Source organism: Salarias fasciatus, chromosome 5 (assembly GCF_902148845.1).
Source record: "Salarias fasciatus chromosome 5, fSalaFa1.1, whole genome shotgun sequence".
In the NCBI taxonomy this organism is placed as follows: domain Eukaryota; kingdom Metazoa; phylum Chordata; class Actinopteri; order Blenniiformes; family Blenniidae; genus Salarias; species Salarias fasciatus.
The window spans coordinates 25,151,177-25,166,033 of NC_043749.1; the positions used below are offsets into that span (position 1 = coordinate 25,151,177).

At 43.2% G+C, this 14,857-nt stretch overlaps 1 protein-coding gene across 2 annotated transcripts in view; it reads right to left on the reverse strand.

Annotated features, from left to right (window-relative positions):
* Positions 1 to 14,857, reverse strand: part of kaznb (kazrin, periplakin interacting protein b) — a 159,120-nt gene that overhangs the window by 86,370 nt on the left and 57,893 nt on the right. For both annotated transcript variants that reach the window (XM_030091512.1, XM_030091514.1), the window contains exon 4: positions 4,024 to 4,231. In XM_030091512.1, the coding sequence (XP_029947372.1) occupies positions 4,024 to 4,231 (208 nt within the window). The remainder of the gene's footprint in view (positions 1 to 4,023; positions 4,232 to 14,857) is intronic.

The window sequence follows — 14,857 nt, forward strand, 5'->3', positions numbered from 1 at the left end:
CAGCGATGCAGTCGACTGGCGCTGAAGCATCAGTGTCGTTTCAGGAATGTTAAACAAGGTCTTGACATCGATGTGATGGATTAAGAGGAAAGGCCAGTAATAAAAGGGTGTCATCACCCTGGCAATGAATATATTACTGTCAATAGCTGGAATAAAAGGAGGCAAGTCATCTCTAATAGTCAGCCGAAGACCTTTCCATCGACTTTAGTGGACTCTGAAATGACTAGAGCACATAAAACACTCTTGTAAACAGAGATGTGCTCTGAAAAATGACGTGAACTGTTCGGAGGAAAAATGACAGTGGAGGTAATGATGGTTTGAAGTGTCAAGACTGAAAGTTTTGGGAGAATTAATGCCTTTATGTTGAAGTTTAGCTCATTGAGAAGGACTCCAGGACAGACTCCAAGGCCAGCAGGAACAGCAGGCTGAAGCGCCGTTTTTATGGCCTTATTGGATGTCTGTCAGTGGTGTTATTGTAGCTCCACAGGGAGGGGAGACGCAGCAAAAAACTGACATTTTGGCACAGCATAATATATTTACAGGAAGACGGGTCATGCATATTAAAAAGAGGCTCTGCTTTGAACCTTCACGGGGCAGGAACAACAAATGGACTAACAAACAGGCAGGCCAGGGGAAGGATACACACCTAAAGCACATTTAATCTTCCTAAGCCGCTGGACGCTGGTGCTGGCTCATCACGCCCCAAACTGCCTCACCCGGGAGATTTCCCCAACAAATCATCTTAAACTTCTTAAGAAAACATGCTTGGGAGAAGCAGTTCTCACACTGTGCTCAGGTGAGCGGCAGCTGGGTACATCTCTCACATGGAGGGAGCGAGCGAGCCAGCGAGCAAGCGAGCGAGCGAGGCGGCTGTGTTTGGTTTGATCAGTCACCTGACTGCTGGCCTGGCCTCTGGGAACAGGAAATATGACATCAGTGCACTGACATGCAGGAATGTGGGAACATCAGGCTGCCTGTTAACACTGCTCTGAAACACAGAGCGGGCTGGACGAACACGACAGATAACTCACGACCGCTCAGTGAACGCAAAACTCACAGCCACCACGTTTAAAGGACACCTCAAAACTCCACTAATGCATGAGTCCAAATGAGACTTTAAGATATGATTAAAAAACATGTTAACTTGATACAAATCCAAGTTTCTAAAGTAGGATTAACAGGCTTGCAAAACAGCGTTTCAAATGAAAACGGATCATTTTTATTTGCTTCTGAAAAATTAGGCAACGTGTTGAAAAGGAGCAGTGTTGCCAAATTCTGACCGGAAAGTCAAACAGCATGAAAAAAGGGAAACGGAGGAAGAGATCAGCTGACTGTAAACCTTAAAAAAAAAAGGTGAAGAGTTCATTTCTGGATGGATGCAGAGACACGCTGGCTGACTTGTAGTCTGTGAGGTCGTAGGTCAACGAGAATGGCAAACACTGGAGCGCATTTAACCACTTATCATGAAGGTGACATTATTTCACAATACATCTATTACACTGGAGACAAAACAGTCACTTAAGCATACTGACTGAAATGGGCTTGCTGTATTTTTTGACTCAAGGTCCCACCTTCATTCTGTAAAGGATTGTTCTGTTGTCAGACTTCACACATTGTGTTTGAATACACAACAGCATCACAGCGAAAGATTAAACATTTTCCCACTGATGACTTTCCAGGTGTGTAAAACTACTCTTGGTAAAATACTGAAGCACGCTTCACTGTTTACTCTCCTGATATTTCTCACTCTGTTCAGGGTTTTGCCCTCATGAACATCTGGGCATTTTAAGACCGAAACTCTGCAAATGAAGCATTTGAAGCATTCACTCGGCTTTGTAGTGTCTAATTACAAGTGGCAATTACTTCACCAGCTTCTATAGTCGAGACAAACCGACGAAACTTCACCCCTGTCCTGAAAATACCCGGTTCAATCACAACAGTCCCCTGTTCACATGCCTAACTGGTACTTGGTTTTTATCTGATTGCCTGCACTTAAAGTAATTTGTACACCAACTCAGTAACACAAGAGCAGGTTACCTCATTGTTTACAAGAACATAGAAATAAAAAAGCTTCAGCATCAGCAACTATCTAATTTAATGACTTCCAGCTATGGCCATTTGCTTATCTTTGGCTCCAATGTACTTGTGTTCATCCTCATTATCCTCCATACTCTTAAAATACTTAACGATACACAGACCATCATACTCACGTACATCACGTCTTTTCTTTGTCCCCAGAGTCGCTTGGAACAATTAATAGACATAAAACGCCATCAGATGGGAACAACTTGCCAATATTCATCAGATCAATTGCCTCTTTGCATTTCTTCATTATTCTAATGGTTAAAAGTCACCAAGCTGTTGTTTCTAATTGTAGCAGATTTAATTTGTTCTGGTTCCAAATGTACACTCGCAGCTCGTGCTGATTTCATTCATTTCCTGATCCGTACAGCCTCATTTACTGATTTGTAAGTGTTTATTATTGCCCTAAAGGTTGGAGAGAACGAGAGCTGCTGTCGACTCTGTACGTTTCATTTTGAGTGTGACTGTACCTGTTTGGGACGACCTTGAAAACGTGATGTTTACCTCGAGGGGTTATCCATCAATAAACATTCCCCGCTGGTTCAATATGTACAACCTGACCTTACAGCTGATTAGGTGCTCGCAGTATTTCTGTGTTTTCAAGGTGTGCTTCAGCTGCACTGCTTGTCTGAGACAAATTTCCACACAGAGATCAAAATACAAGCATCCAAGGCCTTTGTGTAACCTGAATCTTGGACTCTTTCTTCAGATCCTCCCTGCCCTGTTAAACTTGTATCTTTTAAGTCTGCCCCTTGAAGACTTTCGAGTATTTAATAGACACTCTCATGTGAGCTGTGACTGACCTCAGTGACCTCTGACCTTCGGCCGGCAGAGCACACTCAGCATAGGGTCATAGGTCCTCGTACCTGAAGCCTTTTCACGGAGACAACCTTTCAGTGAATACACACATAATCGCGCCAGTTCATATTCTGTTGTCATGACTAATTAGGATTGAGCCGATCGAATAACACACTGGGGTGTTTTCAGTTCAGCTTACAAATCGGTGCAACAGGAAAACAAGACTTCCCCTACATTTTTGTTCCAGTCACATAAAAAAATTATCAATAATGACTCCAACATGTTAGCTATAAAAAACAAACAAAAAAAAAAAACAGCTTAAAAGAGTCTTTTGTAGGAAGGCTTAATTAAACCCAGGCTATCGGTTTACACAAGCCAAAGCAAACACAAGAGCTGAGAATTGACACGAAGTGTCTTCAGTCGCCTCACAACTCGATAAAAAACTTTTATCATAGTCCATAAGTTGATGGCTGCTGCAGTAAGATAGATATCACAAACTGCAACATGAAGCCAGAGCAAATCATTTGGAGGCAGTGAAGCCACAATGAGCAGTCCCATGAAAATTCCACTTTTTATACTCATTCCTCATTCATCACATCTCTTTCCCGGCAGAGTTACGGTGCCATGATGTCGCCAGCCTCCTTCAGAGATGTAGGAATAGTTTCGGGGCCTGAAGCACAGTTCCTGCCGTCAGACTCTTTGCCAAAGTTGGGGAGCGAGTAGGGAAGGAGCCAGAGCTGGAGGGGAGAGCAGCCCCAGAGGAGCCCAGCTGCTGCCTGGGAAACCAAACCCTGACTGACTCTGGCCCACGCTCTCTAACCCCAAACCCCTCCCCGTCTAATAACAACACTCCGTCTGTCTCTTGTTCTTTTTCCTTTTCACTTTGCTGCCTTTTTCCAGCGTCATTCCCAAGCTGACTTCAGGGGAAAATAAGTCAATGAAGGCGAGGGAGGAATGAGAGTCTCCCCGCCGCACATTCTCCAGATACCTCCCACTGCTGATTTCAAAACACTCACACATGTTCATGCTCTCACTTACACACACACACACACACACACACACACACACACACACACACAGAAGCAGAGGTGTGAGTCCACACACAATGCACGTTCACACACATGTCCGGGCCGTGGCACTCACCCCGGTAGTGCAGGCTGTCATCGTGGTGGTTGTGCTGGAGGTGGTTCTCCAGGGCAGGGGGGCTGCTGGCCCCCAGCTCTGCCAGTCTGCGGCTGGTGGCGGAGAGCTCGGAGCGGAGGTTGGTCACTTCCTGGCTGGCGGACTGGATGGCCCCATCAATCCTCTGTGCCAGCTGTTTGTTGTCTTCCATCATTTTAAGGATTTTCCCCTGAGGACCAAATCCACACAGAGCAGCATGGTGTCAAGAGGAGCATTACAGGGGAGGGTGAAGCTCAGGAGACCCTTTCCTCCTCCTCCTCCTCCTCTTCCTCCTCCACCTGTGCTTCTTCTCTCACAGTTTACTTGGCACATAAAAAAGAAAAAAGAAAAAAAAAAGAAAAAAGCTCCGGTTCCTCCTCAGTTCTGCGCTGAGCAGTGTTGAGATGATGCTGTCTACCTGTTACTGCATGAAAGATAACGCGTGGCCAACTCCTGCACAGTCAGCGCAAGCATGTGTGTGTATGTGCGCAGGGCAAAGGAGGAGGAGAGAGTGAAGGAGAGCGGGAGAAAGACGGAGGAGAAGCGGAGATGCAGCCCAGCGGGCGGAGGGGGAAGTGAATGCTCCCGCCGAGGAGAGTGTGCTGCGAGCAGCTGCTCTCAGAGAGGACCCTGCACACACTGAGATGACATGCAGCCTTTTAAATGGACTGTACCATGTGCTGGAGGACCAGGGGAGAGCAGGGGGGGTGCAGTTGGACTGAGCCGCTCTCCGGCGCTCCGGCTACACAGCGTGGTGTGTATCCCACACCCTGTGGAGTCTGTAATAAGTGAGCAATTGAATCTGTAAAACAGAAAAAAAGTCCAGATTGTTTCTCTCTGCGTCTTCCTCTCTGTGTTTCCCCACTCCGAGCTTGGCAGCAGTATTAAATCCTTTGACAAGCACTTGTCAAGCCCTCTATATCTTTTCACTGGTGCGCCCACTTTCCCTTCCTCCCTCTCTCTCTCACACACACACACACACACACCCGCTGTCTTTTTGTCTCTCCCCCCCCTTTTTTTCATTCCATTATATATTCATCTCTTTGTCCTGGGAAAGCTCACCCCCACATCGGGGGAGAGGGGAAGGGGGCTGGCACAAGGCGCCCAAGGGGAAAACATTTCAACTCTCAGAGCAAACTTAGCAAAGGACAGAAGCACAGCCCCTCTAATGGGCCGAACACAAAGAGAAGAGGCCGGGAGAATTACAATCGAGCTGCGGCGAGAACATGCCGGAGCTTTACTTCTTTGATCAAAAACAGTTGGAAGGATTATATTTCAGCTTATCTGTGGGCCTCCGTAAACAAACACCACCACCATCAATTCTTATCTGTACAGCCGCAAAATTCCATCACATGCACAAAAGGTTAGCGGCGGGGAGGGAGCAGACTGTTCATTTCAAGTTAGAACAATTCTGGATATTGCTGAGCCATCACAGCCTTAAAATCTGCTTTTGACATTTGTGCTTCCAAAGTAAGAAATTGCGCCCGGTCTGGCATGAAACGAGAGATGCATCATTCAAACTCTGTCATCCCAGGCTGGGGCGGTAATGGCTCCGTGTTCATTGATATTCACACGGCAGTGCAGAGGGACAGAAAGCACGTGAGACTGACAGCCGAAATGAGACGCACGACTTTCCAGACACACCGGTGGTTTGGATGCTGGCCGCTGCTTTATGACACTGTCCTTACTCCGTCCTTAAAGTGCCGGTGCCCTGCTTTGTGTCTGGGTGGCTGCCGGCCGGCGGCCTCGGCTGGGCGGCTTCTACTCACTCATTGGGGTTTTTCACTGTCAGTATTCAAGACATGAAAACATTCACTCAGAGACGGAAGAGATTCAATGACAGAGGATATCTCCAAAATAAATGATGCTACTAATCAACCAGATGATGTTAGATCAATGTAATTATCTACTGTTGAATGTTTACATAAGTATAAATAACCTTTCTTGATTGGACAAAGTTGGACATTTAATGGCCAGGGACTCATTCATTCATTCATTTACAGGCTGGTTGATCAGTGCAACATGAAATGTTATTGAAAAAAAAATTGATAAAGTTTCTTTCACCACTCGAATTCATTTATAGTATTTTCTCTAATTGCAATGACCGACTAATCAGTTGAAACATCTTTTCCCTGCTCCATTCATTCGTCTTTGCAGCTCAGTACATGAGGATACAGTGAAAAAGGAACAGAGTCCAGACATGGCGGTCCACAGCTGTCTCAGACTCATTCAGCTGAACTCTAATACAAACAGGAGACTGATGCCTGAATCACCAATATCCTGTTCAGCCACTGCCTTACTGGTGCCGTACAGTCAGCTTGTAGCCGAACCAACGTCCATTCCTCCCATTACTTGAGATTCACACCCCAAATGAATTAAACTCCTCCGGCTGAGGCAGAGTTTCAGCCTCTCTCCTTCTTCTCTGAAAGGAGCGAGGACTTGAGGAAGCTGATCTGCATGCCGGCTGCTTCACACTCTGCTGCGAACTGTTCCAGTGCATGCAGCTGAGGGCAGTCATGCGAAGAAGCCAAGAGGAGGGCCCCCCTCCCACCGACCACCCCCAAGGATGCTCCCAAACCATGTTTACCATTATAGACTCACTGGACACTTCCTTGGCCAGAATTGTACAATCTAATGTGATCTATTACAACAGATCTGCCAATAACCTCACTTCTGCAGACTTCACATGCATACAAATACGAATTCTAGCTTTGGGGAATTAAACATACACTACACACAAAAAAAGCGAAGGGTATTTTGCTTTCAGGTAAAATTTTAGGATAACCCTAAAATCCACAATAACCTTACATTAATGTGACCTTCTCTAAACTTTTTGAAGCACATATCTTTCGTGGTTCAGTACTTTTTGCACAACCTTTGTTCTCTCACAAGAAGTTTAATTGCAAAATTCACAGCAGGTGCTTGATCCACAAAGCAACCAATAAATTGCCTGGTTCATTTCGAACTGGTATTTAAACCGTTCTTGGAAACCGTTTTCTTGAGTGTTATACACTCTGCAAGGTACCTGAACGCACCGCCAGGCCCAGGCTATTGTTTTGATAGAACAGGGAGCATTCAGCTGGACGAGGGACCAGAGGACTTCAGCAGCAATTTCAACTTTCAACCAAAATTAGTTTCAGTCCTAATATGGCCAAATTATTCCTATCCAGTAAACAACTGAAGGCTTCTGGGAAATTTTACATTTAAAGGAAACCGAGTTTATTGATTCCTGATTGGTTGAATTTGAGGTATGATCATTGTAATGTTGAGAGTCCAAACACTGTCCACAAGCAAAAAGAAAACAGAAAGATATTAAATGACTACAAATGACTAAATTTGAGTGTTTTTTTTTTCTTTTTGCTAGATTTCTTTTAAGCCTTCACCAATAACTGATCTCACGCTCTTTCAGAAATTCGAAGAGTCCTCGAAACTTTGCTCTCAAACTCAATGTCACTGGGATACACAGCTTCAGTGTTAAATGTGAGGGTCTGTCTCTGACGGTCACACGCAAAACTGAACATTACAACCTTTCTAGAGACGAGGGAGGTTCCAGCTTGTAACAGGAAGCTCGCTGGTTTGTCTGCCACTGTTGTCCCTGAGCAAACCTCTTAACCACCCCGCTGCTCGGGGCTGTTAAGAGGCATCTGGTGTAAAATGAGAACCGAATCACACGTGCAGATGACATGATTCTCTCTCTCACTGCCAAAACTGTTACGGACTAGATGTCCAAGTGCATTTCAAACCAAAGATTCTCAACTAGTAAGTAGGATTTATTCTTCAAATGATGTCCAGGGTTGTAAAGATTCATATTCCAGTTAACAGTCACCAAATTTAATTCCAGCTAATGTTATAGCTGTCGATATACATTACAGTGAAACAACTCCACGTTAGCTTCCATTAAAAGTTAGTGTCCAGTCAGGATCCCTGGAGAGACTGAGTCTGCAGGAAGTTCTATTAAAATATCTCCAATTAAACCGACTGAATAAGACGGATGGGTGAATATTTTGACTTATTTCCAGTGTATGTAATTTCACAGCAGTGCATGTTTTCATTTTATTTATTGTCACTGTTTACTCCTGCTTCTTTCTATATTTGTTTAGTTCTCCAAACAATAAATAATTATCTTTCTTTTGTTGGCAGCTCCAGTCCCTCATTCCTGGGATGGACAGTTATTACAGAGACCAGAGAGACTCTCCAGCAGCACTGGCATGTTTGATTACATGCTAGCAGATCATTATCACTGTCTAGACAGTCGCATCGCTGCCCCAATTGGTCCACTGGCACTGATTTGTTGCTGATTAGCAGGAAGACAGAGAAAGCAGAGTCTGTAGTACAGTGAGCGCACGGATGATTCATCCCTCCTGGTTCCACACTGAGGACGGGGGGGATTTGGTTTTCTGTTTTCTTTTTCTTATCTGTAGTGTTCCTTCATATGAAGTCACATCCACAGCGTGCGTTGACCTGCGTGGGGCCAGGCTTGCATAGGCTCCGCTGAGGAATGCGAGGAAATGAATGATTTCGGGGTCAAGGGTCGCGGCGTGTCCCAGATACACATCGATAATCAGACAAATACTTTGAGGACACATAATTGTGGCGCGTCACACACAAAGCCCCCCTCTGTGTCCAGAGCGCGGCTGGGAGCGTGCACGGCCGCGGCGGAGACCTCAGTCCTGAGGACAGGGCAGGAATCTCGTCTCTCACGTTTACATAACCGGCTCTCCCCTCAGCGCCCGTATGGATCCGGCCTCACTTTCCAAAACTTGGCCGACTGTTTGTGTTGCTGGTTTGCTCACTTGTTTGATGCTTTTAATGGGAAGTTTAATTAAGTGTGCCGAGGGTGTGCAGTTAAAAAGAGGTATTGATAAACAGTCACCATGACAGTCTGCCTGGGTTAATTGAATATCGACTAAAGCTCCGCTCACTGGAATGCTTTCCATTTTTTCCCCTCATAACAAAGAGATATACGGCAGAACTCAACTATTTATACGAGTTTCATCACAGGCTGGAAAAAAAAATCTATTTAAATAGACTTAATGTCTATCAAATGTTATTTTAAATACATATATATGTCAGGTATGTCCTGGAACTTGGTAGTTTTAGAGTTTTTTTTTTTTATATATCGTGTAAACGAAGCCGAGAACTGGCGAAGACCGAATGTATTTTGAATTGGAGTCACTTTTTTAAAATGTACTATCATTTGTTTGAATAGTCATGCAACTTGTAACAGGATGGGACTTATGTGTCAAAGTAATGACCATCTGGGGCCATTTATTACTGAATAACAACAAAAAGCTGCCACAACACCACCAAAAAAAACTTGATTACTGCTATATTTGACTGACAGCAGAAGAACACTGTCACTCAAAAAAAAAAAAAAGATACACAGCAGAATTTCGAAAAAAAAAAACTAAAATAAATATGCAGAAAACAGAAACAGAGCAGCAGAAAGAGTGATGAGCAACTGGAGAAATGCAGAGAAACTTCTACCGTGATGAAAAAAGCAAAGAAGGCTAATCGTGGGTTAAAAGTTGGAGGAAAAGGTTCTCGAAAAGCAGCTGTTGGATACGGATTATCCACAGTGCAGTCATGTCTAAAATACATGTCTTATACACCAGGGTAACTTCTTCACCAGTGTTTTCTCCTCTTCATGACATTTTTTTTTTTTTTACAGCCGTGACTCATGTCCAGGTACCACTGTCCTGAAAATATTGGAAATGATGATGTAAACATTATTTCAGTAAGAGTTTGAATCAAAACATCCAAATAAAGTTTTTGTCAGCAGCTAGCAGAAGAGCTAGAAGGGGAAGAGGATGAACAGCAGCACGTCTCTTGGAATTTGAACCTGTCAACGCATCGTTTGTCGAATGCTGATGTGCTGCAGACTCCAACCTGTTTAAAAAAAATCAGCCCGATGGGTCAGTTCCGGCGTGAAAAAGTCTTAAATAGTGTGTTTCATTTTAAATCATCCCCTGAAGGTTCTGTTGATAAGTTAAAAAGCAGCGTGTAACTCGTGTAAATTGGAGCTTTAACATCACTGAAGTAGTTGGAATTAACTCCCTTTAACAGATGCATTCAGCAGCAGCTATTAAACTATTTCAGCACATTTCTTCTCAAATGAAGCTTATGAAATAAACACGTTTGCTGCTGCTGGAGTATTCCAACCTAATTTGTAATTACTTATCCATACAGTGGAAAGTCTCTTTTTCACTTAAAGAACTTAGAATTTTGAGTGATTAATTGCTGTAAAATCACAAACAACTGTCATAAAGAACAAACGGTGTATTATGAGTGTTACGTCCTCTAAAGGTTTTTTTTTTTTTTTTTTTTTTTTACGGCGTGTCATTGGCTCTCCTGAGCTGTGAAGAAAAGGGCAAACATGTTTCACAGGATAATGTCCCTGTGAGTGATGATGTGTGAGCAGGAAGATCCATCAGACTGTGAGGAAGCACTTGACTCCCAGACCTCGGCGATGTGTCGGTCAAGGACTCTTCCCACATAAACTGCCGGGTGACACACTGGAAAGGCTTTCACATCCTCCGCTGGTGAAAGGAGGAAGTATCTGGTGCTTTAGGAGCAGGGTGGGCTGTTTATTAAGACGTGAGGTACAACAAGCTGGTCTAATAACTTCTCAGGTCATGGCTGCGTGCCGTCCTGCGGCTCAGAGCCACGAATCAAACACCAAGAACTCATCCCACTCCGTCACTATTTATTGACATTTTCATGGCATCTCAGTGCCCGTGGATGCAAACACAATCATCCAACATTAAAAGAATAAATATAATAGCTCACTTGTGATCGTTTCAACAAAATCAGAGTTCCTGCTGGAAATGAATTCCACTCTGCAACCCAAATGTTTGTTTGACTTCATGAGAAAGTGACTGTGGTATAAAAACTTCTTGTCAAGTGTGAATTTCTAGAATAATTTGACAAAAACAACCCTTGACCAATCAAACAAATGCCTCTAGTAGCAAAGCTCAGTGCTAATTAAACAAGATGAAACACTTTTTTCTCCATTTTGTCGTGCTGCTCTGAGACGACCAACAGACGGAGATGAATTAAGCTCATTTCTGTGTTTTGCTGTGCTTTTGCACAATTCTGGTTAAGAGTTACGATGCACATAAATCAAAAAGCATCTGTCCTGTACCTTGAAAGACCACTCACTCATTATGACTTGACTGTGTGCATATGTGAGGGTATAGATTACTTATTGATCTTATTGATTAAATATGGCCCAGAATCAGAAAAAAAACAAAATAAAGTCGAATATTAAATGATGATAAACCAACAGTATATAAGCTTCTTCTTAAATAAATAAGTTGGGGGAGCCAGAAAAAAATGGACACCCTGCATTTAGAGGCTAAATAAAAACTTCCAAGGTATAGTTTATTATTTCTGTGCATCATAACTCTTAACCAGAAATGTGCAAAAGCACAGAGAAACTCACCGTCGCTCAAGTAAAACACTATTCAATCGTCTTTTTTTGGGCCTAAAGATCCAACAATACTGTAAAATATAAATATAAATAGAATATTTTGACCATCTTTTACAGATGGACGTATCCATCTGGGTTCCTCAGCCTCCGGAGAAAAAGACGCGCAATTAAAAAAAAAAAACCCTTAATAAATAAAACACCTCCAGTCACTGAGGTGCAGATTTGGACTGAACTAATGTTATCACAGGACGTTGATGTTTGGTGAATTATGGTAAGTAATTTGCGGTGTAATTATTACGCCAAAAGTACAGGCATGGAATATTTGGAGGGGACTGAAATCACAGGCGTCCTCCATAATTATTACAAATCTGCACAGTGTTTTGGCTTGAAATTTCCACTGCGCCAAATATATAGACACAAACAAAGTCTGCTTGTAGGACATTAGCGGTAATCTCTGCAGCTCCCCTCCTCTGGCAGACCTAACAGGTAAATAATGGGCCCGTTGTTGACGATGTGTTCCATGTTTTATTCTGTCCTCGCGAAGGTCTCCATCCGCTGAACCTTTATTAACCGCTATTTTTGCCACTTTAGGTGGTGAAATGGGCAAAAACAACGCTAACGTGTTATCACTTCATAGAGCTGAGATGCCATTCAGTAAACAGTGACAGTACACAGAGCAGACCTTGGGAAACGTTAGGATTCTTTTGCAGTCTTGTTTTGCCACCTGACAATGTAAGTTCAATAATCTTTGTCTTTTAGCTCTGTTTGTCTTTTTGGTGTTCATCAAATCCTGATGGGAATATCTGGCTCCTCAAATGCCAAACGCTGCTCCATGTTCATCATCTCTGTCTGCCACTCATTGTTCCTAAGCAGATAGCACACGGAGGGTCTTCGGGGGTTTTTAGGGATAAAAACTCCCGATGTTGTCAAAAACAATCGTGATAAGAGCAAAGTGGAGCTGGAGGCTAGACCGAAAAACAATAAGCTGAGGAGCTCCGCGGAGCTGAGAGGATTTTAGCAGGAATGCTCTCTCAGTTCTCCACATTACATTTTAGTATTCGATGCCTTGTTAATGTAGAAGATATTGATCTCTGCTCAAGGCCACTGCAGTCAATTTCTGAGAGGTTCTTTTTTATGGCAATATCAGATATGACAATCTCTTATGGCTGGTTGAGTCGTGAGATGAGCAAAAAACAGGCATGTGGCCATAATGACATATAATGATGCCATTATCTTCATGTAAAGCAGGGTGTTTGCAATGTTTCCACAAAATCAACAAAATGAACCCGACTCCCAGAAAAATAAAGATCTGATTTGATCATCAGGCAGATCTGAATCTGAAATGTAAGAAATGAACGTCGCTGCTACTGCGTATGCGCATCATGGTAGTAGTAAAAGCTTCTCCTGAACATGCACGAGTACATGGACAATAACACTCGTGGCTCAACATGTGTGAACTACACCATTTTCATTGTTTCTGCTCTCTCCATGTCAATGGGCACGGTGTTCAAAATGTTGCTATATACAGGACTGTCTCAGAAAATTAGAATATTGTGATAAAGTTCTTTATTTTCTGAAATGCAATTAAAAAAACAAAAATGTCATACATTCTGGATTCATTACAAATCAACTGAGATATTTCAAGCCTTTTATTATTTTAATATTGCTGGTTATGGCTTACAGCTTAAGAAAACTCAAAAATCCTATCTCAAAATATTAGAATATTTCCTCAGACCAAGAAAAAAAACAAAATTATAACAGCAAAACAAAATCAAACATTTGAAAATGTCCATTAATGCACTCAGTACTTGGTTGGGAATCCTTTTGCATGAATTACTGCATCAATGCGGCGTGGCATGGAGGCAATCAGCCTGTGGCATTGCTGAGGTGTTATGGATGCCCAGGATGCTTCAATAGCGGCCTTTAGCTCATTTGCATTGCTGGGTCTGGTGTCTTTCAGCTTCTTCTTGACAAAACCCCACAAATTCTCAATGGGGTTCAGGTCAGGGGAATTGGCAGGCCAATCGAGGACAGTAGTGCCATGGTCAGTACACCAGTTACTGGTGGTTTTGGCACTGTGGGCAGGTGCCAGATCATGCTGGAAAATGAAATCATCATCTCCCTAGAGCTTTTCAGCAGAGGGAAGCATGTAGTGCTCTAAAATCTCTTGGTCCACAGCTGCATTTACTCTGGACTTGATGAGACACAGTGGACCAACACCAGCAGCTGACATGGCTCCCCAAACCATCGCTGACTGTGGGAACTTCACACTGGATTTCAAGCAACTTGGATTTTGCTCCTCTCCAGCCTTTCTCCAGACTCTGGCGCCTTGACTTCCAAATGAAATACAAAACTTGCTTTGGTCTGAAAAGAGGACTTTGGACCACTCTTCAACTGTCCAGTGCTTCTTTTCCATAGCCCAAGTCAGACGCTTTTTCCGTTGTCTTGAGTTCAGAAGTGGCTTGACCATGGGAATACGGCTGTTGTCGCCCATTTCTCGGACACGTCTGTGAACAGTGGCTTTTGATACCTGGACTCCAGCTTCAGTCCACTGTCTTTGAAGCTCCCCCAAATTCTGGAAGCGGCTCTTCTTCACAACGCTGTTAAGCCTGCGGTCATCTCTCTTGGTTGTGCAGCGTTTCCTGCCACATTTCTCTCTTCCAACAGACTTTTTGTGAATGTGCTTTGAAACTGCACTCTGTGAACAGCCTGCTCTTTGAGAAATTTCTTTTTGTGTCTTACCCTCCTGATGGAGGGTGTCAATGATGGTCCTCTGGACAGCAGTCAGATCAGCAGTCTTCCCCATACTTGTGATTTAGTTTACTGAACCAAGCTGAGTGTTTTTCAAGACTCAGGAAACACTTGCAGGTGTTTCGAGTTATTTAGACGATTCAAGTGATTAGTTAAATAGCCTACTAGTATACTTTTTCATGATATTCTAATATTTTGAGATAGGATTTTTGAGTTTTCTTAAGCTGTAAGCCATAATCAGCAATATTAAAATAATAAAAGGCTTGAAATATTTCAGTTGATTTGTAATGAATCCAGAATGTATGACATTTTTGTTTTTTTAATTGCATTTCAGAAAATAAAGAACTTTATCACAATATTCAAATTTTCTGAGACAGTCCTGTAAACATGAAACTTTACTCAAATAAAAAAATAAAAAAACCTTGTTTTCACTTGAACAGTTGTTGTGTAAACGGAGCCTGAGACAGTCAGGTGTGTTGTAGCAGGGGGAAACAGAAAACGTCGGATGTACGGGAGGTGGAACGACTCCTTAGACGGGGTCTCCAACTCCAGGACCACGTGGGCTGCAGTCCTGCATGGCCCAGATCCCTCCCTGCTTCAGCACGCCTCAGTCTTCATCAGTTTGTTAAAAAT